At 36.3% G+C, this 25,885-nt stretch overlaps 2 protein-coding genes across 5 annotated transcripts; both read right to left on the bottom strand.

The window, feature by feature from the left end:
* Positions 1–1,361: 1,361 nt before the first annotated feature.
* On the bottom strand, positions 1,362–14,533 carry LOC130728273 (ATP-dependent helicase BRM-like). 4 transcript variants are annotated; one of them, XM_057579689.1, is made up of 15 exons: positions 14,136–14,533; positions 13,799–14,024; positions 10,892–12,196; positions 9,438–10,748; positions 9,148–9,260; positions 8,827–8,914; positions 8,652–8,738; positions 8,350–8,442; positions 8,179–8,262; positions 7,891–8,094; positions 6,440–6,682; positions 4,812–6,359; positions 4,170–4,709; positions 3,582–3,833; positions 1,362–2,394 (listed from the first exon to the last, which is right to left on the bottom strand). In XM_057579689.1, the coding sequence occupies exons 2-15, from the start codon at positions 13,994–13,996 to the stop codon at positions 1,741–1,743; spliced, it is 6,720 nt and encodes a 2,239-aa protein (XP_057435672.1). In that variant the 5' UTR covers positions 13,997–14,024; positions 14,136–14,533; the 3' UTR covers positions 1,362–1,740. The 4 variants fall into 4 exon arrangements, with proteins under 4 accessions (XP_057435672.1, XP_057435671.1, XP_057435673.1 ...); XM_057579688.1 differs by having other exon boundaries at positions 14,152–14,533; XM_057579690.1 differs by having other exon boundaries at positions 13,799–14,019; positions 14,152–14,533.
* A 6,613-nt stretch (positions 14,534–21,146) lies between these two features.
* On the bottom strand, positions 21,147–25,618 carry LOC130728272 (bifunctional L-3-cyanoalanine synthase/cysteine synthase 1, mitochondrial). Its single transcript, XM_057579687.1, has 10 exons — positions 25,293–25,618; positions 24,633–24,742; positions 24,467–24,524; positions 23,995–24,258; positions 23,298–23,435; positions 23,142–23,193; positions 22,741–22,820; positions 22,362–22,421; positions 22,101–22,181; positions 21,147–21,574 (listed from the first exon to the last, which is right to left on the bottom strand). The coding sequence occupies exons 1-10, from the start codon at positions 25,473–25,475 to the stop codon at positions 21,476–21,478; spliced, it is 1,125 nt and encodes a 374-aa protein (XP_057435670.1). The 5' UTR covers positions 25,476–25,618; the 3' UTR covers positions 21,147–21,475.
* Positions 25,619–25,885: the final 267 nt, after the last annotated feature.

Raw genomic sequence — 25,885 nt, 5'->3', positions numbered from 1 at the left:
TATTTTGTCTGAAGATGATGTTCTATTGTTCTTTTTATTTGGTCAGCATGAGGCTCCTTAATGGGCTTGATTTTATCTTGTACGCACCTTAAAATCAACCAAAAAGAAGAAACTTCTTAAATCAACCAAAAAGAAGAATCTTAGGAAGAACAATCATAGGAAGAAAAATCAATACCCAAAATCAATACCCATTAGATGAATTGATACCCATTTTTTTCCAACTTCTTTGGTCTGCATCTTTGGTTGGGGTATAGGAAACGGTCCAATCATAGGAAGAAAAATCAATACCCATTAGATGAATTGATACCCATTTTTTTTCCAATTTCTTTGGTCTGCATCTTTGGTTGTGGTATAGGAAACGGTCCAATCAATCAATACCCATTCTTTAAAAATCAAAACTTTTCAATCAATACCCATGTTTCCAATTTCTTCTTCCATGTGTGTTACCTCTCCCAGATCTGCGGTGGTGGCGATGTTGGTTCTAGTTGAGGGAAGGAGATGGTGGTGCGATCATGAAGGAAACGAGGTGGTGGCAGCGTGGCTATGGAAGGGAGAGGAGAGGAGAGGTGGTGATCAATTTCTAGTTATTTGATGTGTTGATGAAGATTGGGGAAAAAATATTTTGGTTTGTTCTTCATTATGTTGGTTTTATGTGAAGGTGGGTGAGGAAGGAGGTGGGTGAGAATATGTTGTGTCAATCTCACTTCTAGGTTTGAAGATGATGAAGATGATAAAGGAAGAAGATGAAGAATAAGTGTTTTCTGGATTTTAATTTTTAAATTTTGGTTCATTTGCACTATTGGTCCCCAAAACCGTTAGTTTTTAGATGAAAAAGAGAGGAGAGACCAAAATTGTTAACGGAGGTTAACGTTGGGGGTGCATAATGGAATTTTTGAAGTTTAGGGACCGCGATGGCACATATAGCATTCGTGGGAGACCAAAAGTGCGATTAAGCCAAATTTTTATTTCAAACTAATAGTTTTTTAATTGAAATTATTTTTTAGTATGTTAATAATCAATTAACAGTTAGTATGTGTGATCACTATTTGTTTCTAAGTGATTAGAAGTATTATTGTATTTTCGTTTATATATATGTAAAGTGAGGTCTCCGCGAGGCAGAGAGACTAATCCTCACCTCTTCCCAAATATTATCTCATGGAGGTTTTCATCGTTATCCCGATCCCAAAGGGAGAAATTCTCAAGATCAGGGTCCTAAATGAGGCAATTCCCGCAGGGATCCCACGTGCAGGTGGAAATTGTTATCCCTACTGGAAGGAAAGCACAACATTAATTAAACATAAAAGATTGTAATTCCACATGCAATCTGTCAGAACATCATCCATGTTCTTTTCTTCCGCTGCTTAGACAGAAATCAAGGTATATCATTATAATTTGTATATAACAATTTAGAAGGAGGAGAATGTCACCGGGTAAAACAGTACCTTGACTCTAATTAACCCTTGAATGGACTAATATGATCCCAACAAGTCACTATACAAGAGATTAAGCTGCTATATCTAAAGAAAAGCAATTCCTGCAAGATGCAGGTTTACCCAACAAAAACAGGAAACCACTGTCATAAACCAACCCATTGAGGTAGCTGTAAAATACAAAGGGGACCTAACTCTGTTATTATTAACAGTATGGGATGAACACTATCAAAGGTAAAGCCCACTAAAACTCTTCCTGAAACTAGAAACAATGTTATTTTTTTTACCATGATTGTGTGCCTTGAAAAATCTACATATGGCTTGGTCTCCTCTTACCAGAATCTGATCTAAGGCGCTTCACCGGGTTGGCCCAGCCGAGTGACCCGCCAGACCCATTTGGTTGCTGAGATGGCTGGCCAACCCGTCCCGCTGCTTGCGCAGCCTGTTGAACCGGCCGAGAATCTCTGGGGTTTGAACCTGACCTTGGACTTTTTATAGCAGGACCCATGCTTGGTGGTGAGACAGGACCAGCTGATCCGGTCCTTGTCTTCACCAATGATTTTTCCCTGTCATTTCTTTTCTTCTTGCATACCACCAGTTCACCTGGATGAGTGGGCAGTGAAGGATTATCCTGCTGATGTTGCTCCCTGGCACTGCCGGAACCACCTCCAGTTCTTGATTCTTTCTGTGGCAGCTGGACTTTGATCCTCGAACTATCACCAGCGGAAGCAGATCCGCGTTGTAGTGGCTTTTGTGGAAGGGTTGGGTCAGTTTCAACATCATTCATCACCCTGTTCCTCTTGCTTGGGCCAACAGTCACCTGCCTTGGGGATGCCACAGCACTGGCAGAAACTTGGGGAGGGGAAGAAAGTCCATTTCTTGCTTCTCTGAAGTCCACGTTGGGAAATGCAATTTTCAAGATATCAAAAAAGAGATTATGAACCCGGTCTGCTTCATTGTTTACCTGTCAATGATGATCACTTAGAAACAAATAGAGATCACATAGAAACAATCCTAGCAGCATAATCAATTTATCAGTGCATTCAACAGCGATCTCAATCATGGAAGCAGTGGAAGATAGAGACAGCCCATTCTGTCTTTGGCAAAAAATTTGAGGAAGAATCACTTTTGATGTACTGGAAGAATACAAAGAGCAAGTCTATTTAATTTGGGGCTACAAAGAGCAACATGTCAACCCTTGCTCGATAATATCACGCTATTCATCTTTTGCTTAAATAATATGAAACATGTAAAATCTAGCTAATCAGTAATAGCACATTATGCAGACAGATCTCTTCAGATTGAATGTTGAAAATTTCCCTCAAAAGATGAACATTATCAACTATTAACTCCTAATTCAATTAGCTAAAACATGTAAATCCATCATAAATATCATCTATCAGATAATATTGTTTCACTTTGACAACAATTATTTGACAAGGCCTGGTAACACACTCCAAGATCAGATCCAGATCAATACTACAACTTTTGTTTCATACCACCAATTAGATTATATGAACAGTAGATATGCGTACATTTTACAAAATGCATGCAACCATATGCAAATGCACAACAATTCAAGCATGAGCATACATGATTGGTTTATAACATCAAAAAATGCGCTGATCCATCTTAAAATATTTTGATCAAAAACACACAAAAAAGGAAAGGTTCATGATGTTTTGCATGCCCGGAAGTCGAATTAACAATCAGAAAAATCAAGTTTCAAGTCTCGGACATATTCCCACCTCTGATAAATTTAAAAATAAAACTTAAGCTAGCCAAAACATTATACACACCAAGAAAGGTGCAAGTTAGAATGTGATGTACAGGAATAATTAATGAATCTTAGAACATCATTTCAAATAATTTTTGGAATTTATCTTTAAACTTTGGTTTAACAAACAAAAAAGGGTAGCCACCATAAAATACATTTATACGTGAAAACAAAAATAAGGCTTCAAAAAATGGCATGGTTTTAACAAAACATGTATGGGGTTTTCTTTTAAAGGATCGAAACACATGTATTTCACAACTCCAGATCATATATTTCAAGTCCTTAGAAGTTAGAACAGAGATTCGAACATGCTATGTACCGAAAAGAACTAAGTTGTCGTTATTTTGTACAATGATATGGATAAGAAATCTCACCTCTTCTGAGTAGCCATAAGAATGCATTGCACTCCTCAACATGAACTGCACATCAGAAACAAGCTCCATTACTCCATTATACTCCAATCTATCAATCCGCTGATCAATCTTTCGTAAATCCAACAGAGTTTTCCCAGATCCAGCAGTGTACCCAGAATTCTCAATCCTCTTCAAAAAAGCTGTCAGCAAAGGTACAACTTGCTGGCCATCCTTGTCTATTCTCCTCTGGAGCTTGCTAATTACATTCTTGCACTGCAAATGCAATAGTTATATAAGTCCAAATATTTACAATGTATTAGCTACTTTCCTTAAAGAAGGCAGGCAACACAAATACAGGACCACTTCTCCAACATAGATTGTGACATGGAAAGAAGGTCGGATTAAATTCAATTAACAAACAGAAAGTTTTCATGAGAAACAGAACATATGAATTGAGATTTTCAGGATCACAGCTGGTAAAGAAACCTGTGATCAGAAAAACTTATTGTTGCAATATATCCGTATTTTATTAAGATCCACTCCATTCTGGAAAAACATAAGACACAGGTAAAAAGGAAGATAGAACATTGATCAATTAAAGACACATACCCCTCTTTGGATGATTTCAGTCATTTTAGTGGTTCGTGTTGAAGATCCACTTAAATTGATAGGCTTCCCCTCCCGATTTTCTCTAGTGTCTTTACTGCCATCTTCTGAAGGAATAGACATGCAGTTCAAACGACTAGATTTAGGAGAGCCATGTAATTTGGATGTATTAGCTACTTTCCTTAAAGGTAAATTTCGCTTATTTTTTAATGATGATTCATTCTTATCATGCTTGCTGGCATTGGGGTTTCCTAATGGTTTTGATTCTGGGTCAGTCCTTGTTTGCAGTTGATATTTATAGTCTGATAAAATAGATGATTCTCCACGTTGAAGAGACACGATCTCACTGCCAGACTTGTCCTCAGGCCTTTCCATGGTATGACGGGGCCGAACACGAAGACTACGCTTACGTTTAATCTTGGGTTGCTGCAAAACTTGTTCATCCTCACCTTCATCACGATCATGAATCCAACTTCCTGATTGTTGATGATCCATGTGAGAATCACCTGATACTGCAATTTCACCCTCCTCTAAGTCATCTCCCTGGCAAAAGTTATCAGAAGATATTAATTAGAATGAAATAGAACAAAGACAGCCAACGAACAAGAGAATAAAAAATTAAAAACATAAAGTAAAGCAATGTACCATCCTTTTTGAAGTGGAACTTGGCCTGGAATCTAAAGCCGAGAGGGAACCAAATTTCTGAGCAGAAACTGATGGTGACACTATTTGTGTCAACCTCTGACTGTTCAAGGATGATCCTGAGGAACCAGCTTCTTCAATCACGTGATTATTTCTAGCACCTTCTGAAGACCGAGGAAATTCATAGACAGCATCAAAAGGTGCACCATTTTCTTCCAATTGAGCTTTATCCATGGGCTGAGATCCATCAGCCCCAATAAACCCATCATCTTCAGACTCTGCAATCTCCCCTTCATGTGCAGAATATCCATTTCTGTCTTCAGAGCTTGCTTCAGAGTATTCATTTTCATCTTCCAACTCTTTATAACTAGGATGATTTTTTCCCTTTGGCCGTCCCCTTCTTTTTTCAGAAATTTCACTGGATTCCAAGCCAGTACCACCACCCAAAACAGTTTTCTTTGATGGTCTTTTTGATAAAGCAGCAATGGCAGCATTAAATTCTTTTGTAGTGGCTCGAAGCCACCTAGGCACCTGATCATACTGCGTCATCTCCTCAACCCAATCTTCTTCTTCATCCATTTGATCAAACAATTCAACTTCCTCTTCATTCCTAGCAATCATGCGATTCACCTCCTGCAGCGAAGGAACATTATGGAGAGTTTCTTGATACCTTTCTTCATCATGCAATAATGTCTCCAAAGTCAAACGTCTCTCTTCATGTGTAGTCCTTTGATCAAAACGTCCAGCATTAATAACCTCATCAGCCATATCTATCTTATATTGTTGAATATTGTTCCTTATAAGGCTCTCAATGGATCCTATATAGCGATCCTTACCCACAAGTTCATCCTCCATATCAACTGTGCTTCCACTTCTCAGTTCATCCTCTTTCTCATGGCTAGAGATCTTGTCCACAACAGCTTCCATGTAGATAACTTTGACCTCTCTTTTCTGTCCAATGCGGTGAGCTCTGGCCACAGCCTGCTCCTCATTTTTAGGGTTAGGATCAGGATCATAAATGACAACTGTATCAGCAGACTGAAGGTTAAGGCCTCTCCCAGCAGCTCGTATACTAAGCAAGAAGATGAAACAGTCTGAATCAGGGCTATTAAAGTCCACTATAGCTGATTCACGGTCTTCCAAACTTGTTGTCCCATCAATTCTTCGGTACACAAGTCTCCGCCATTGCAGGTACTCTTCTAATATGTCTAGGAGCTTTGTCATGGTACTAAACAGCAGAACTCGATGTCCAGTTCTTTGAAGCTTAATAAGGATCCTATCGAGGATCCACAATTTCCCACAGGATTTTACAATGAACTCTTTAGATAAGTCACTAAAAAATGGGTAATTAAGCAACGGATGATTGCAAGTCTTACGCAGCTCCATGCATCTGTTACTTAAAGTTTTATATGACTTTTCCTGGTAATTTGGATTTTTTTGAATCTTACGTTTCTCATCCTCTGGATCAAGACGAAGGGAACCGGTTGATTTCACCCAGTCATAAATGGCACTCTGGATAGCTGACATTTTACATCGTAAGACTATAGATACCTGCAACACAGCGCTGATATTAGGACAGGGCTACTAGATAGATAGAAAGTAAAAGGTAAAACAATGAGTCACAATCAAACCTTCGGTGGAAGCGAGCCTTCAACATCTTCAACACGGCGCCTGAGCATGAAAGGCTCAAGAATCTGATGAAGTCTATGGATAATGATAACTTTCTTCTCTGTCTCAAGCCAATCATCCTCTGCATTTTGACTGGGACCTTCTTTTTGAAATGGTTTCGAGAACCAATCGTTAAAGGCTTTCTTATTGTCAAAAACGTCAGGAAGAAGTAAATTTAAAAGGGACCATAGCTCCTTCAAATCATTCTGAAGAGAAAATTATACCATTAATAATTTCATCAACAAGATACATACTGCACCATGAACCTATGATTTATTAATTGACAACATGACATCTACATGAAATTAACTGTTGATCAAAAGTCGATATTTTAAACAAGAAAATACATGTTTTACAAAGACACGTTTAAGTTATGAATTACTAGTGGAGAACTTTGACTATATCCATTAAAAACTAAACAACCACAACTAGCATAGTATGATGCATGCTAGACTGAAGGTTATGGTTAGAAAACAAAAGACATCATTTGATATATTTAAAACTGGAAAAAAATAAGAAGAGAGAAAAGATAAAGGATTTGGTTAGAAAACAAAAGACATTATTTATGATACAAAAAACAATCATAATGGATTCACAAGAAGGAGAACCTTCTTTCAAGAGATAATCCCCTTCCAATGGTGAAACCCTTTTACAAATCTAATACTCAAATCATACTCTAACCTAAGGCGAGTACTCTTACTTATCATAAACTAACACTACTAAGCAAATGACTCTGGTCAAACATAGGCCCAACTCAAATAACAAAAGCAACTCAATCCCAAAGCAAATAACAAAACAAACATATAAAATCAAACTCCGGCCCACTGACTATAATTTAAAACCTAACAGGTACAGTAATTATTAGTTTTATAGCACAACAAATTAAATGGCTTAGCAGTATTAGTTCACACACAACACCCTCTTATCAATGTCTTTGCAAATATTTAGAAAATCAAAAGGACAAGGAAAATTCTGGTAATGTCAAACATTCTGTGTAAAAGCTTAATCTACAAGGTGAAAGCATATGAATGGTTTTAATATCTTTAGAATGCCCCTTTGCAAAAGAGCCCTTAGGACTTCAAACATGGATAATGCACAGGTCCACCCTACTTTGTGATGAAAGTAAACTTTATTTAGAAGAATGGAGGTAACGAACATCAAACTTGTGACCATGTGGTGAGAATTTGATACCGTGTGCCAAGGACCAATTCTCCAATTGTGCAATTAAGAGAAGACACATGAATGATGATTATAATATCTCACATAGTTACCAAGGGAAGAACAAGATACACAACAAAATAAAAAAATTGCCAACTTCAAGATACGGTAAAGTTTGGTTCAAATAGGGCATGATACTTAATGAGTACATTTGAAATTGCAGCAACAATGCATATTCTATCAAAGTAACACAGACCTGTAAAGGTGTTCCTGTCAGAAGCAGGCGTCTATGACAACGATATCTATCAAGATCACGAGCTAGAACTGAATCTCTATCCTTCATTCTCTGAGCTTCATCAATTATGATGTACTTCCAATCAATTTTTGAAAGCTTGGACCGGTCATACATGATGAACTCATAAGTAGTCACAAGGACATTAAATTTCATAGCCAGAACCTCCTACAGGTATCACCCAAAAGGAACTCAGCAGTGAACATTATATTACTCCTAGCAGTATAAGTCAATAAGCTGTGGCACACTTACTTGAGAAAATAATTTTGAGCGATAATCCTTGCTTCCAACATAAAAAATGCATGAAACAGATGGTAACCAAGTGTGCAACTCACTCTGCAGAGTCAACACATTTTCGGGTTAAAGGCGCACATAATCACAAAGAAAAGGAACATCAATAAAGAGAAAGAGTTGAAAGCTCACCTTCCAGTTAACCATAACAGCATTTGGGACTATTATAAGATGTGGGCCATAGTTTCCTTTAAATTCCATCAAGTAGGCAATTAATGCCATAACCTGGACATTGAAGAAATACTTAAACTTACAGTTAACAATCATAGGAATTATGCAGTACACTTGAAATAACACAAAAAATGACTAAATTTCTTACATTTCTCATGCATGATGTGCTTAAATATGGAGTTCAAATCAAATCACTCAGCTGGAAAAAACACAATATGTTCTTCCCGTTTTAAGGGAGGGACAAAGCAAAACGTGATACTAACCTGTACAGTTTTGCCAAGACCCATCTCGTCAGCCAAAATTCCATTCAATTTGTTGTTATACAAAGAAAGCATCCATTGCAAACCAACCTTCAAAAATTATATTTCACATCCTTAACAATATGCTCAAAAAAGATCACAAGAATTACTGACAATTCAATCAACCATCGAAACCTACAAGCTGATAGTCTCTCAGTATTCCAGCCCGTAATATTGATGGTTGCCTTACAACCCTTTCATTCACAGCATGAGCAAGGTTGTAATACCTGGTATTTGGCCAATAATGGTAACCATCAGGCACAAGATGTATTATTATATAACCAATAAATTGTTCACAAATCAAGGTTTAAAATAACAATATTTTAGCATTAAAATTACAATTAAAAAAAGGTATTTGCACATTTCAAGCCAGCAGCTAGCACTAAAATGCACTTGACAAGCACTTTCGAACCAACAGCCTGAAACTCAAGATACACATTAAAAGAAGAACAAAACTCACTTGCTGACAGAAGAACTGTCTCTAGGAGCATTCATCTCCATGAAATGATTTCTAATCATCACTTCATCTCCAGCACATGCTGCTGCCACTCTGACTTCTTCTTCAGAGAGACCCTTTGCCATAAAACAAATGATGGATTAATGATAAATACAAAATATAAAAAAAATAAGTCAAAACAGTGCATTAGAAAACACCAAAAACAGAAACATAAGAAATGAACTGTACTAGAAATGAAAAAGAAGGCACAGAAACATTTAGTTTTTCTCCCAGGGGGGATTAATGAAGCATACCTGCAATCGCGCAGCAGCTGCTGCAGCTTTTGCTGCCTCTTCCACTTCCTGTTGATTTTTAGCAGCAGTTATCTTATTTCCTAATTTTTGGAGATAGTCTTCAGTCTGGGATAAGAAAGTTGAAAGAACAGCATATCTCTCTGCAGCATCACCTGGCATGCTAGTCTGCTGCTCCAGTAACATTTCCCTATATCTGTCAACATCATTGTTTTTTAAGGCTTCCATCCTTTTGTTCCTGTCATCATCCTTACGTTTTGAGAACTCCTTCAACATCCTCTCATGATATTTGGCTACCCCTCTGTTGCGAGAAGTACGGGCATCACGAATAGCCCAGTGTGCTTCAAGAAGCTTTTTGCGCCATTGAAATATAGATTTCAGTTGCTTCTCCCTTAAAGCTCTCTGAGATGCCTGAACTTGTCTAGCAAGTTCGATACGCTGACGCTCACATAACCTAACAAACTTCCTGTATGGCCTATCTGGCATTGCCATTATTTCTTGTTGCTGTTGATCAATCTCATTCCTTAAACGTGCCTGCCGATCTAACAGGCGAAGCTTCTTCTCTTCAATTTGCAACTTCAACACAAGATCTGGCTTAATTCTTTTCCTCTCCAAGTTCACTGCAAGTAATCCTTCAATCTTCTTCAAATTTTCTGTCCTTCTTTTATTAAAGACTTCCTTGCCTTCATCAAAAAGCAGCTCTTTCACATCATATGCCAGTGACAAATTATTGTTGTTGTTTACCATCATTGAAGACCCAAAAGAGTCATGTCTCCTAGTGAAGGAAGGAAAATCAAATAGGGGCCCATGATATTTTCTGGTGGGTCCTGCATCCTTTTGCTGGGCAACAGCGCTTGCTTGTGCAGGTTTAGTAATTTGCATTGTGTCAGTTATAGAAGCTTGGGGTGCAATAGCCTTTCCCTTATCTAACGGCAGCTCATTTCTAACAGGAACTCTGCTCACTCCATGTTCAGTTTCCTGGTCTGACTTAGCAGAAAATCCAACAGACTGCTGTTGTTCCTTGCCAACAGAGTCCTTTTCAACAGGAGGCATAGCTTGCATATGAGCTGCTGTTACAGTGGATTTCTCATCTCTGACAAAGGCTTCCTGCTTTGAAGAACTCTTTCCATTAATAGATGTGATAGGTTGTGAATCCTTGGCACTATTTTGGCTTGGTTGCTCTGCCACAATATTTCCAACAGATTTGTCTTGATTTTGTCCACCAGCAGAATGAATTGGCTGCTGAACTTTAGAATCAAGAGGTGGCGGAACAATGGACCGAAGAAGTTCTTGGGGGAGTGTACCTTCTCCTTTCTAACAACCAACAGAACAAGAATATCAGTTAGAACAATCTTCTTCAGATATTATATAGTAAATCTTCATTAGACCCTATATAAATAGCACATAAACACATGAGGCAGACACAGAAAGAACGAAAAGGAAAGTAGAGATAAAACCTTCAGGCGCCTAAATGCTAGTATCTGTGCTTTAAGAACATGAAGCTGTTGTTTGGTAAAACCAGTTCGTTGTTGAGGCATCTGAGATGGCTCCCTTTGAGGTTTGGGGTGATTTCCTGAGGGCCCTTCATTTGTCAGACCTCCATCCTGAGAAGCATATTGGCTTAATTGCCTGGTGTGCTGCATTTTTGCAGGTTCTGGCCCAGATAATGAAGTTTTTGCATTCAAAGGATGATCTGCAACTAAGTTTATGTTTTCTGAAGATTGCTGTGGATGCACAGGAGGCATTCCGTTTACAACTACAACTGATTGCCTCAAACATCCTTGAGCATCTCTTCCATGAAGACTGAATTGCTGCACTGCCATGCCACTGGAGTTACTGGCTGCAACAGCATTAATTGGTGAGCTTAAATGGCTGGGTGGAGCAACCTGCTTGGCTTTTGAACAACCTGACTGTGCAGACACATCACTAGATGAATTAGCATGTGCTGAGCCCTCACTTGCAACTGCTGGAGAAGTAACCTGCTGGTTTGAAACAGGGACAGATGATGACTGAGCACCAACATTGGCATCATTGGCCTTTGGTTGTTGACTCATCCTTGATTGCATCAGTAGCTGAGCCATATAGTTAGCATTCGCAGGATGTGATAGATCAATATTTTGTTCATGTGCCCATGCCTGCATCGCCCTCAAGTGAGCAGATACCGCAATCTGGTTATTCATAGTATTTGGGTTGCTCTGCTGATTTGCCTGTGCTTGTCCAGGTCTTATAATATTTCCAGGCATTAAGTGACCAGTGGGGCCCTGACTTGAAGGTTTTCCCTCATTCTTCTGATCAGGTGCTAGCTGCTGTCCTTGCTCTATACGCTTTTCCCCATGAGCAAAACGTTCAGATGAATTCCTAGAAGAGGATCCTTGGGCTTGACTCACTGCCTGCATAGACATAAGGTCCTGCATTTTCAAATTTCCCATTCGCATTTCCTGATCCTTCACAGAAGAAGGGCCTAACATTCCGAGTTTAGGCTGCTGTGACTGCACTGCCAATGCAGATTTTGACTGAGCCGTCTGGAGAGCATATTGAAAGTGTGCTTGCTGGACAGGATTTGGCATTTGCTGCTCAACACCTTGACCCTGGTTGGACCCATGCTGAGCTAATTCAATAAATTTTCGAGATTGCTGAGGAAGTTGCATTGCACTAGGAGATGAGAAATTGTTTCTTCCAAATACCCCCCCTTGAAGCCCAGCTTGATATGCCAAAAATGTTTCACTCCCTTCAGGTTTTCTAAGCAGCTGCTGTTGAAATGACTGCATAGATATGTAGTTGAGTACAAGTCATCATTCCACAACACAAATGATACGGTTAAAGGTTACAGAAAAACATTATATGATCACAATGAAAATTTCGTAGATATCAACACAAAGAGAAGTACATAAATACCTTCTAAAGTATAAGATGAACTATTGGTTTGTATCTTAAAAGGTATGACAGAAATATTATGAAGAGTTATGCAGGCTAATATTAAAAAAAAGTACAGACAAAAGAACCAATCTATGTCCACTATTGAAGTAACAAAACCACGAAAGCAGAATAGAGACCATTTGTAAGTTGTCACAGATTCTTAAATACCAACAACAACAACAACCAAAATTTTCCCACTAACTGAGATCAGGACATGGATCATACAAAGCCATAATCCCAACATATTTTTAAGTAACAATGCCATTTAGCATAAAGAAAATCAGTCATATTAATGATAACACCATTTTGAGAAAGAAATCGACATAATTATGACATTCCCCATTAAAACTTCATTTGAAAGAAACTATAAGTCAACAAGAAAAAGACGATCACAATTATTGAAATCAGACATCTTTTACTGATAATATCAGAGCAAATGAATGGGGAGCTGGAATAGTTAAGACAAACTGACAATTTACAGATGTTGACGAAAAAACACTTTTTAGCACATAACTTTAGCTTGTATGGTTACAATTCACAATTAGTAGAAGTTTTAAATTTATACAGTTCACTTAAGGTATAAAGAAAGGGCAAAAGGAGGGGGGATTCAGAATCCGAAGTTAATCAATTTTAAAAATAGCACCTGAAGAGAAAAAGAATGAGGAAAGAGTGTGTTCATATAACCCAAACACAAAGCCCAAGTTTTATAACTCTGATGTTTCATAATTATCATCAACTTCTATAAGGAAATTCCCCAGAAATGTGAGAAAAGAAATACCGTATACAGAATAGTAAGTACTTAACTAGTACATCAGATATGAACAGAAAATAAATGCAGAGTCCAAGAAGTAAAAAAATTAGAAGTCAACAGAAGAGTGTTCGCTGCTGCATGATTAAAAGGAAGCTAGACTGGAACTGACAACATTAGCCTACAAAATTCAACCCAATCATTTTCAGGTTCAATGACTCCATCAGTTTCCATATCCTATTCAATTTTTCACATGCCTAGTTTGACTCCTTGAAAGCCTGGAAACCAATTGGTTCAAAACATATACTAAGTAACTAAAGACATTCTCTGGTAACTACTACCTCCGTTTCAAATAATAATCCACTTAGAGAGAAAAAAATTGTTTCATAATAACTGTCAACTTAGAAGTTTAATGGAGCATTAATTGATGTTTTTTCCATATAATGCTCTATGAGAAAAATAAATGAGGAGATATAAAAGTATACACTTTGTAGGGTAAAATAGGAAAACAAATGATATGTTTTAAAAAGCTAACGATATTAATTGCATTTCTTAATACAATATATATGTGTTAGAAATTAGAATATTTTGAAACAGAGTGAGCAAGTAAACCCAACACCAAGTGCATTAATTGCAGATCCCACAACCCAAATGTTCCAACCTATCACTGAAATTCAGCAATACCAATCAAAATCCATACCTGCCTAGAAGAACCTAGCAGCTGCTGTTGCTGTTGTTGCTGCTGTTGCTGTTGTTGCTGCTGCTGCAAAGAGTCCAATCCCAAGTGGGAGGCTGAAGATGAAGAAGGCGGCGATGATACAGCTGCTGAAGACGTCGACGCAGCCCGCCCCACCGGATTCCGGCCGGGAACCCCGCCGGCACCACCCCCAGATTGCATGCAATCACCTCAGAATTCACCACCTTCACTACACGTGCCAAAATCACCAAAATTCAGATCACTCACACTGATTAAAAAAAAGAATTAATTGAAAAAAGTAAATAAATAAAGAGTCAAACTTTGAACAAAATAGAAATACCCAGAAATGCAAAAACCTTTAAATCCCTACGAATTTCTAGAAAGCCCCATTTATTTCCCTCCCTCCGATCCCAAAGTTCAAAAATTCATCGTCATCATCACCCGCATTTTCTCTCTCTAGCTGCAGCTACTGACACCAATTTTCTCTCTCTAGAACCCGCGAGTTTCGGGGAAATCGAGGTCGGATCTTCCGACGTAGGAAACCGAACTTGACGGAACCGGTGATTTCCACTATCTGGGCCACACGCGATTTTCCCCCAATTCACAGTCAAACCCTAGAGGGAAATTTAATTTTTTCTTTTCAACTCTCAAATTTTGTTTTCCATTTTCTTTTGTAGAAAAAAAATCGTGTTTATTTTTATTTCTTTTTCCTTTTTTTTTTCCCTCAGGTTTGATGACAAAGCTTTCTCCTACTGTCTTTCACTCGTGCCATTTTATATGCCAAAACATCTACGGTTACAAATTTATGGAATGTAGCAATTAAGATTGCCCCTCTTTCCCATCACAATTACATGGATAATGTTTCATCCACGCCTCTCTTTTGAGGTGGAGAGGTGGAATGGTGAGAGAAATAGGAAGAAAATAAAAAGTAAGAGAGAGAAAATATGAGATGTGATAGATGATAAGATGATAGAAATAGAAATAAAAAGAGGTGTAAATGAAGTGTTTAAAAAATGAGGTGTGTATATATCATTACTCCAATTACATAACCTTTGTATACTAGTTAGGCTACATTTTATTTTATAACCGCACGTACACTCTCTACGGAGACAATCTCTACGGAGACAATCTTATTTAATTTTGGTATTATTAGGGTTAAAAGTCTTCTGGTTTTTCTGACGATTAAACACTCAACCTCAGAGGTTTCAAATAACCGCTTTTAACTATTACGACCGACACTCATTAAGTACTAGCTAGGCTACATGTAAAAATAACTAGAAAATAGTACTTTAAGATAATTGAAAAAAAATTTAATATTTGCATTTTATGCTTATAACATATCTCCCTATTAGTGATTGTTTGGAGAGATCAAATTTTCATGTTTAGAAAATAAGTGATTCAAAAGGAACTATTAGAAGTTATTAGAAGCAAGAAGTGATCCAATAAGGAGGGTCCATCTAAAGCGGGAAATCTTTGCCACCTTACAAGAGAACTAAAGCCCCAAACACAACAGAATAGGCCCACCGATTATTGAAGAGCGTAGAGTTATTTGGAAGAAAGTTGGGTACACTAAAACGACAGATGGATGGGCTGATACGAGGAGGGGAACAATTATGAATTTTTTGGTAAATAGTTATTCTTAAAGTCCATTGATGCCTCCCACATATCCAAGACAGCATAAGCCATCTTTAAAATGCTTATAAAGCCGTGGAAGAGATTGGTGATGATAATGTTGTTCAAGTTATGACAGAGAATGTTGTCGATTACAAAGCCACCATAGAGTTGTCCATAAGAAAAGGGAAGAAATTGTATGGGACACCATGTGCGCCCATTGAATTGATCTATGTTAGAAGATTTTGAGAAAAGTGTCCATTTACAATAACACAATTTCCAAAGGGGGGAATGATCACAAGATATATCTATGGAAGAACTTATCTTATAGTTTTGTTGCAACAACACACCAATGGGAAAGACTTGGTGAGACCCGGCATGACTCAATTTGCAACATCTTACATCACTTTAGATGTTTTTATGAGGACAAGGCTTCTTTAAGAGAATGGTTGCAAGCAAAGAATGGAATGCTATACCACCTATGCTAGGACAAGGGAAGGAAAACATATAGAGGAATTAGTTAGGAACAACCTATTTTGGAAGGATGTATATGATTGTTTGAGGGGTGCATTTCCTCTTATCAAAGTGCTTTGTGATGTAAATTCTAAAGATAATTCAACCATGGGTTTCATTTATGAGTCAATTGACCAAGTTAAAGAGTAAATCCACAAAGGGTTTTCCATGGTGTTAAGATGAGGTAATTCAATTGGAGTTTTTATAATTAAACTTTATTGTGTTTTTTATGCTTTAACTTATTATTTTAAAACTAGTTCAACTATCTATGTAATTTTGTTATAAGCCATTGTGAGATATTATTGATGCAATATGGGGTAGACAACTCCACAAGCCTTTGCATGCTGCAAAATTTTATCTCAACCCTCCATTGCATTATGCTCTTAGTTTTAAGGCAGATGTTGAAGTTAAATAAGGATTATTTGATTGTTTATATAAGATGATGCCTGATTATGAAGCACGTGATAAAATACCAGTTCAAGAAGAATTCTTTCATAGCAAAAGTGGTTTTCTTAGATCTGACCTAGCTCTTGGAACACTTAACAAGAGGACTCTAGTAGAATGGTGGGAGTTCTTTGGGGATGAAGTTCTAGAGTTGCAGAAGTTTGTTGTCTGTGTATTAGGCTTGACATGCAATTTTTTTTAGATGTGAGCGTAATTGAAGTGTCTTTGAGAGGGTAAATGTGAACTAACTCTATAAATTATAACTAATACTACTACCTTTACATATGTTGATTATTATTTGTAAATGGTTAGATCCACACCAAGAGGAGAAACCTCTTAAGGCAATAGAAGATGAATAATGTTGTGTTTGTCATGGCTTAAATTAAAAAAAAGAAAATACACTCACACTGTTTTCTTAGTGACCCACCCTAACTTTGATCTTCTCCAAGAATCTCCGATTCAATATCTTGTTTTACCTACACAAAGATTGAAAAAAATCTCCATTAAAAAAGCATAACTAATTCAAAAACAAAAAAGGAAATGAATGGAAATCCGTGTCCTCTTAAAATTAGTATCACTTATCTAATTAGGTAACTAACCAGATTTTGTTACCGGTAATTATTTCCAATTTGATTGATATGATAATAGAAATTTTCATTACAGTAAGGAAATATTCAAAGGTTAACTTAACCTCAGCAACATCAAATAAGACATTTAAAGTCCTAACTATTCCTGCAAGTGATCTTAGATTCAGGTGATTGAAAAACTTGAATGTCAATACTAAGTTTTTTCAAAAAGCAATTTCCCCAACAAGGAAGGATCCCAGGCGGAGACCACCTCCATCAGTAATACATGCAGTCGTTATACTGGATTATAATTTATTTTAAGTCCAACAAAGGAACACTTCACAATCCATTCCATCTCATCTATTTTCACTCAATCCCAACAATCCAAACATATCTTAAATCAAAAACTAATATATCTATGTTTTCTAACTGAAATTGGACAATTGATTTTACACCTGTAATTGAAATTTTACCACATAAAATAAAAGAATTGGCCCTTTGTTACAAAGACTTCTGTTTTAAAGCAAAATCTTTATTGGATAGAAAGTTGGGATACAAATTCTCTCAACAATGAAATAATTACAACAACGCAAACAATGACCGCAAACAACGACTACAAATAACGACCGCAAACAACAAATGCAATCAACGCAGAGCCACTCAGTCGCATTCAACAAAGCTTCAAGGGCAATAACAACAATTTCAAGACCAACTCCAACAATAACGACCATCGGAGGACTATAAGAATCCTCCTCTATTACACAACAAAATATCACAAAAAACATTTGAGCGCATGCATGTAAACGGATCTAGTAAATTAATTTTGCAAATAAAAATCAAGCGAAGAGATTCATTTGTTGATTTACCTTCTACGAAATGTTGACGCAAATAGAGAACCCGATGAAGAGGATCCGCGAGATGAAGTCAAAGGGTGATCGTGAAAATCCTTTGTGGCCTCCGATCCGAAATGCGGCAATAGGTAGCGATAAAGACAAAGGTGCGATCAGATGAGACAATGAGGCAGAGAGAGGTCGAAAATCACTGGAATGAATTGAAAAGACGCAGCTGAGGCGAAGTAGATGTTTAGGGTTTCAAGAAGGTAGGAATTGGGAAAGGAGGCATGATATTGACATATATATGGGTTGGATGGTTAGATTTTCCATTTTTGTTAAATCAAGCTACTTAATTAGTTATTTCGTAAAATATTTGGCTTAAATGTGTTTTTGGTCCCTCAAAATTCATGGTTATTTGCTTTAGGCCCCTCTATTTTTTTTTGTAAAATACCCCTGAATGAAAAATAATACTAAGGTGTCAGCCCCTTCACCTTCTCTCTATTATCTACTGAATCACCTAACAACGCTGACGTGACATGATTTTAGATGGACCTAAACCAAAGAGCCATAATTTTAGAGGGACATAAACCAAAGAACCATGATTTTATAGGGACCTAAAACCCAATTTTTATCATGGTCTTAGGTCCCTCTAAAATCATGGTTCTTTGGTTTAGCTAGGTCTCTCTAAAGGACGGAAGTTGACGACAAGGGCTGAAACCGCAATATTATTTCCATTTAGGGGTGTTTAAAAAAAATAGAGGGACCTAAACGAAAGAACCCTGATTTTAGATGACAAAAACATATTTAATTCTTTATATTTTTCATAAAAGTACACCATAATATTTACCAGATGAATAACCTGATAAATAAATAAAATTATATTGAATAAATCAATAAGTTACACAATATCGTATCAAATACCTATTTAAGCATAGGTCTTTGCCCCTCCATGTATCAAAAAAAAACTATTTAAACACTATGAATAAAAATAAGTTAAATTATATAATGAATATTTATTTTTATTTTTTGTTTAAAATATTAAATTTTGCTTAACATAAAATATTTAGCATTTTTTGAAATATTAAATTAAATATATTTTATAAGTCCCCTTTGTATAAAAAATGTTAATTTATTATATCTTAGTATGACAAATATATAAAATAATAAATGAAAATGAAGCTTAGCGAAAAATTTCTTCAATAGAATGTCATGTTAAAATTATATTAGTTAATTATGTAATGATCGTTCAAAAAAAATGTGTCATGAAGATATTTTTAAAAATAAACTACATTATGATCAAACAGTGTCACATATTTGTCTCCAATGTTGGCACTAGGACACTTGCCAAAAATTAAGTTTCAAGTTGAGATGAAGTAGTAATTAATTTCATCCCAAATTTGACACAAATTAAACTTTTTCATCACTAAATTACCATGGATAAAAAGAACCCGTTTCCAAAGTGATAAATTCTTTTTCAATAAATATTTGTGGCTGATATTATCGCTAATTTCATCACAATTTTTTTTTTTTCTTTGGACGAAAAGTTTGTTCATCGCAAAATCTGAGCTACTTTTAAATTTTTTTTTTTGTTGTAATGGTACGTATTAGGTAATTCTAAAAAATAACATAACCTAAAATTGTTTAACAAGCCGATATTAAATGAAGGAACAAACGCATTCTTTACATGTCCCCGGAAACTAAGCTAGTCAATTTGGCAGTTTATATTATGACAACAAAGAGAAGGAAATTTGTTTACTGGTATTATGAATGTATCTCCAGACCCGACAACCATAAGTTCTCCATTACCAAAATTATTATTTATATAAAATAAATAAAATTATTATGTTATACCATGTTATGAAAAGATAGACATGCAACATGTAAAAGAAAGGCATGCTCGAAATTGACCTCAGCTCGGTCACATTGTCTCCTCCCCTTACTCTTTATGAAATGCCTCCAAATGGCCCAAAAGCAAAAGAAACATTTATAGTTTAGTATTTCAAGTTCCCTCAACTCTTAGCTTGCTTTCAATAGTTCAATTCAACCTCCATCGACTGCATCAATCTTAAGCCATCAACCTCTCTTCGGAAACTCTAATTTGCACAACCTTACCTGTTTCCCTTGCCCTATTTTTTTGCCTGATGATTCGTCCATTTATACATAAAACCTCATTAAATGTTAGGCTTGTACTTGCCATGGAAGACATGGAACGACAAAGTGGTGAATATTGTGTCTGGTTGGGTTATAGGTTCTTTGACGGCATGGCATGTGACTATTCTATTGGCATGAGTGTGCCACATAGGTCAAGTTTAAGAAGAAGATATAAGAGATTACTTTAGTAATTTAGTTTGATCACAAAAAACATTTGATTTAATTTTCGGTGGACTTCCATTGTTATCATTGGTTTTGGTTGATTACCTATCAATTTGTGCAAAGAAGAACTTAATGTTTTCGAATTCTGTTTTGTTTTGTTCATATTGCAGGCGATGTGATTTCTGGAACATCTCCAAGTGGAACTCATCATTCTGGTGTCCATGAAATATGGTTTGGTGTCCATTTGTGGACTGATATTAGCAACGTGACAATGCTAAGTAAGTAGCATGAAAAATGGTGTAATATTTAGGCTTAAATATGTTGGAAGTCCCTCTAAAATAGGGGTGCTTTGGTTAAGGTCCCTACAAATTTTTTTGGGTGGAATAAGCCCCTAATGTGAAAATAATATATGGTGATAAGCCCCTGCCGTGAGGTTCCGTTTAATTTCTGATGATTCTGTAAACGGCGTTGGCGTGGATTATATTTTGTGAAAATTATTCAATTAAAGAGGGTGCCACGTAAGTAAATGAGGGATCAAAAAATAAAAATAAAATGAAAATCCAAAGTAAAAAACACAAGTATGTTTGGGAATTTTACTTGAGTTTTTTACTTGGGTTTTTATTTTTTCAACCCTAATTTACTTACGTGGCACCCTCTTTAATTGAATAATTTTCACAAAATATAATCCACGTCAGCGTCGTTTGCAGAATCATGAGAAATTAAACGGAACCTCACGGCAGGGGTTTATCACTATATATTATTTTCACATTAGGGGCTTATTCCACCCAAAAAAAATTGTAGGGGCCTTAACCAAAAGACCCCTATTTTAGAGGGACCTCCAACATATTTAAGCCTAATATTTACTTTTTTTTAGGTTTGTTCAAAATTTCAGCAAAACATGTTTTTAGTGGTTGATTTCATTCCTCTAAAAAACTTGAAGTGGATGCAATTGGTTTGGATACAACTACTCATAGCTTCTCTACAACTACCTCATTTTTCTTTTTTAGATTCCATTGTAAAACTCCTTCATTTCAACAAGTAGAGGAGTGGATAGTAGAGAACATAACACAATGACGATTCAAGTGTAGACATTTTGAGAGAAAATAAAGTCACTTAACAGTGATTATTATCATCATAAATATCACAATTCACAAATGAAAGTGACAGTTTTCGAAAATGTAAGAAAATCTTAGTTATTGTGGCTGAACTCTTTCTAAAAATTTTGGAAGATGAAACGATTTGAAACCATAGACGACTACTCTGCAATTATTTAAGTTGTGTCCGCCCAAACAGCGCACGGGTCTTAGTCTAGTTGTAAGCTGAAGTTGACAACTTTTGCTACAACAGGATTGTAACTCCACAACGAAACTTTCTAGTTTTATGAGACCTGATGGAGGGCATTAATCAACTGACACTGGCTGCATTTTTTCAGCTTCATCACGAAGCTCTTGGAACAGGACAGATGACAGGTATCTTTCCCCAAAACTTGGATGAATAGTCTGAAAATAAGTCACCAGCAATTTTTAAAATCATAGTTCTAAGCATTTTTAATCGAATTTCGAATCATATGATGATAAAAATAGGTTTAGATGTGTTTTTGGTGTCTGTATTACTGGAAATTATTGGATTTAGTCGCTCTTTGTTTTTCTGTTTGACTCCGGTTCCTATATTTTCGAAATAGTCGTATTTCAGTCTCTTAGAAGACCAATATCAAAAGAAAAAGACAATTTCGAGGACTATTTTTCTAGTAAATTTCAATCCTAAAAATTGCCTCTCTTATGGTATTAGACTATTAGTCATCTCAGGGATTGAAACATGGCTATTTTGAAAACACAGGGACTAAAGTCAAACAAAAAAACAATGAGCGACTAATTTCCAAAAATGCAGGGACCAAAACCATATTACAGAAAAAAATGTGCCATTGATTGCATAGTGTTTATGCCTGGTGTGAATTAGTTACTGAGGGTGATGATCATTTAGGCTTACACCATTAGTTTGATGTTGTTTTAAGGAAAGTGTTCTCACCACAATAAGTTTGCCTTTGTTCTCAGGCAGACTAGCCAATCTGAGTGCTGCAACTGTGTTAGCTCCAGAAGATATCCCAACCTGGAAAAGTTGGAACAAAAATATTTACAATTTCATAATTTAATTTGCATTTCAGAAACAGTCTATTGCCAGTTATTTAAGAATCATATGTAAATCTTAGGGTGAAATCCATGGTTAAATGAATAAAACTTCATGCATTCTTGCTTTTAGACTTCCACAAAATTGTCATTTGAAGAATACCATGAGTCCTTCCTTCAAGGCCAATATCCTAGCCATTTTAACTGCATCTTCACTGCTTACCTACACACAAGTTTCCAATGACAGTTAGGAGAAACACAAGGTATTCGACTCTGGATTTGCTGCAGTCAAAATAGGGTGCAGCCGCTGCAGTCAGTAGATCAGAATTTTTGAATGAAGATCAAACGGTCTATGTTTAATTGCAACAAAGTTGGAATTAAAACATGAACTTGAAATCTGAACCGTCTAATCTTTATCCCAAGGTCAAGATTTTATGACTATAGTGACTACATCATTTTTTGACTGCAACAAATGATGAGGACCAAGGTTCTCAAACCAAATTTCTATTTTCTAGTAGAAGAATCTAACAATATGTACTTACTTCAAGAACTTTATCCATTACATCCATGTCCAATATGTCTGGTTTGAATCCAACACCATTGCCAGTTATATGATGAGGACCTGTATATAAGGACAGCATCAGAGTTTGCAATTTGTATATAGGAGAAGGGGCTTCAGAATATCACAGACCAGAATAATTGTTTTAAATACTTCAGATTCTTATATTTAGTGACCTTTTACATACGTTATATTATTTCATCAATTTACCCATGCAAGAAATGACTATGAAATGTAAAAACTCTGGAGACTTCTACACCACTTCTTTTAGATTTAATCTATTGTTGCTTGGAGCTGAAATGGAGCATTTAAGGAGAAAATATGTACAAAATTACCATACAAAAAAAGTAAACTGATATTCAAAGAAATATAAATGATCCTTACCAGGTTTACCACCATTCAGCACATTACTTTCAGATGGCTCCACTCCATATATCTGGTATGATTGAAAACAGTTCAAAGGATTTAATGAGGATATCTAACAGAACACTAGGGCACTGTTACAGTTTGTAATTTCAATTGTGATCTGAAGAACATCACCTTAACATTAGGGTTTTTGGATTTAAGATACTGTCCAACCCCAGAGACTGTGCCTCCACTACCTATTCCCATAACAAATATGTCAACTTGTCCATTTGTATCCTCCCATATCTCAGGACCGGTTGTTTCAAAATGCACCTGTTTTCCATGTTGAAGTCAGATATAAACTCACAATGACAAATGCCAAGGATTTTAGAAATGAATCTACAATTAAAATTAAAAGCAACCAACCATTACACACAAGTATAGCACTAGCATAAATTAATATAAACTTGTATAAATTTGAGACTGATAAATAACATTCTCAATCTGTGTGAATTAGTTAAAAGTGACTTATGAATAAGAACTTGTAGAATTTGGGTTAGGCCTAACTCTACATCAAAAGCTAGCTTAGAGATGAGGTTTTCTCTACCCATTATAAGACTCATTTGATCTAGTCGATGTGAGACTTCTCAAAACCTCATGCCCAGGGCTAGACATCTGGAGCGAGAAATTTACAAAACATTTGCAGGTGGCCCATATATGGGTGTTTTCCGATAAACAAATCTAGAGTAAAGCTTTCTATACCATTTATAAACGCTTATTTGGCCATATCTCTAGTCAATGTGAGATTTTCCAACAGGAACAAAGAAAGTATTATACATTTTTTTATCAGTAAAGTATTTCAAATACAAAAAGAGGAATTTAGGCAGGTAACCTGAGTGTTGGCAGGGTTTGAAAATTGCTGCAGCATGAAAGCATTTGGTGTGGATTCCAGAAGGTCATAAGCCTTCTTCACTGTGCCTCCCATTCCTTTAGCTGGGTCAGTGAGGATCAATTCAGCTCCAAATGCTCTCATGGTCACCCTTCTTTCCATGCTGGTATATGAGGGCATGGTCAAAACCACCTTGTATCCCTTCAAAGCACCTATAAAAGCCATGCTGATACCCATATTGCCAGATGTGGGCTCTATCAAAATTGTCTGCACCAAAAAATTATGTACACAACATTAGCATCTACATCTGAAAATTGTGTTTGAAAACTACAATTTAATTTGAAGCCAGAATCTGGGTAGAAGCTTCTGTGAGTAGCTTATGGGTTTCAGAATTAATTCTGATGAAAGAGAAACTGATCCAAACACACTATTAGCTGAATTGGTATCCAAAATCAAATCAAAAGCCAAAACAAACCTTTCCAGGAGTTATCAGATTCTTTTTCTCAGCATCAGCAATCATTGCAAGTGCTGGTCTGCAAAAACTCAAGAAAATTATATAAGTTAACTTGATCAAATTTAATGTAGATACAATTAAAAGAAATTCTTATTGAATTGGAAATAGAAAGGGGCTGTGCCTGTACCTGTCTTTGACACTGGCTGTGGGCTGCATCATCTCTTGCTTTACAGCAATATAAGCTCCACATCCTTCAGTGACTTTGTTAAGATAAACAAGTGGAGTCCTCCCAATAAGCTGAAAAATTGAATATTATACTTCAGATAAGCATTGAATAAGTGAAACAAGAGTGTGTGCTCCAATAAAACAAAATGGTTACAAAGGAAAGGTCAGTTATTCTGCAAAATGGTTTCTTCTTCAAGTTTTGTTTCTTTTTTTCCTATGGAGAAGTAAAAAGAAAATATAAAGAACTTCATAAGGTGATAATTTTTTTTGTTTTTTCTTCTGCTCTTGTCATCACATAGCAGAACAATTCAAAGAAATCAAAACAGAACAACTGAGTTTCATGACATTAATCTTGGTTTTGCTAACACAATTTTGTAATTATTCCAAGATCTATGCTAAGAATTCAAAACAGCTTTTCAAACCAACCCCAGGACAAAGGGGGGAAAAACAGAACAAGATTTGGTTCCAAAATTCAATTCCCATTTGAGTGATGATGAAAAGATTGAGCTGGAAAGAGTGAAAATTTTGTCATACACATGGCATGATATGAGTGGAGAGTTGAATCATGAATGTTGTCTCATCAGCTTGTAACAAAAGTTAGAGTGCCAGAGAAAAGAGATACCTCAGAAACATGTTTTTTGATGTTGTTTCCAGGAAGATCCTTAGGCAAATCTCTGATTTTCTGAGCAAGAGAAGGGGAATCAGCACTGGTTGCTGTTGAGAACAATCTCCTCAACAGGGTGTGGTGGCATGCAACAGCATATGAAGAAGGCCTTTGCTTGAGGAAGCTACTGAGGGAAGCCATTAATGGAGAATTGATATGAAGTGATAAGATCTCAAGGCTCTGTTTATAGTACAGTAAGGGTTGCTATTATTTCCCACTTATATAGACTCTGCTGTTATAAGCAAGAGTCCAATTTAGTCTTAGTTTTGAATGTCTGAGACCAGAAGTTGGTAGTTGCCTAGTTGTTGGCTGCATATGTATATATTTTATTTTTATTTTTTCCCTAATGCATCTGGGGCTGCACTGATTTATGTATATATTTTTTTTTCTCTTTCCAGTGTGTAATCCTGTTTGAAAATATGTCTTTCTGTCAACAAATGATGTTGCTAAATTTGATATTGGGTCCTCGGTATTTAGCCAACACCTTATTAGTTGTAGGAATCTCACTGATATAAGTGAATCCTTCATTTGAGACTTTGAGATCACATTAA

The sequence above is a fragment of the Lotus japonicus genome, chromosome 1, assembly GCF_012489685.1.
Source record: "Lotus japonicus ecotype B-129 chromosome 1, LjGifu_v1.2".
In the NCBI taxonomy this organism is placed as follows: Eukaryota; Viridiplantae; Streptophyta; class Magnoliopsida; order Fabales; family Fabaceae; genus Lotus; species Lotus japonicus.
Note: the sequence above shows the minus strand (reverse complement) of the source record. Positions and strands in the feature narration are given on the sequence as shown.

Excerpts from the sequence above, each read along its gene's own strand:
- LOC130728272 (XM_057579687.1), bottom strand. The coding sequence starts at position 25,475 with ATGGCTTCCCTCAGTAGCTTCCTCAAGCAAAGGCCTTCTTCATATGCT. Across the intron at positions 23,436-23,994 it reads CAAACCCTGCCAACACTCAG|GTGCATTTTGAAACAACCGG; the intron begins GTTACCTGCCTA and ends CATGGAAAACAG. Across the intron at positions 21,575-22,100 it reads ACAAAGGCAAACTTATTGTG|ACTATTCATCCAAGTTTTGG; the intron begins GTGAGAACACTT and ends ACTTATTTTCAG.
- LOC130728273 (XM_057579689.1), bottom strand. The coding sequence starts at position 13,996 with ATGCAATCTGGGGGTGGTGCCGGCGGGGTTCCCGGCCGGAATCCGGTG. Across the intron at positions 8,443-8,651 it reads GTCTTGGCAAAACTGTACAG|GTTATGGCATTAATTGCCTA; the intron begins GTTAGTATCACG and ends TTCAATGTCCAG. Across the intron at positions 8,095-8,178 it reads GCTCAAAATTATTTTCTCAA|GAGGTTCTGGCTATGAAATT; the intron begins GTAAGTGTGCCA and ends TGATACCTGTAG.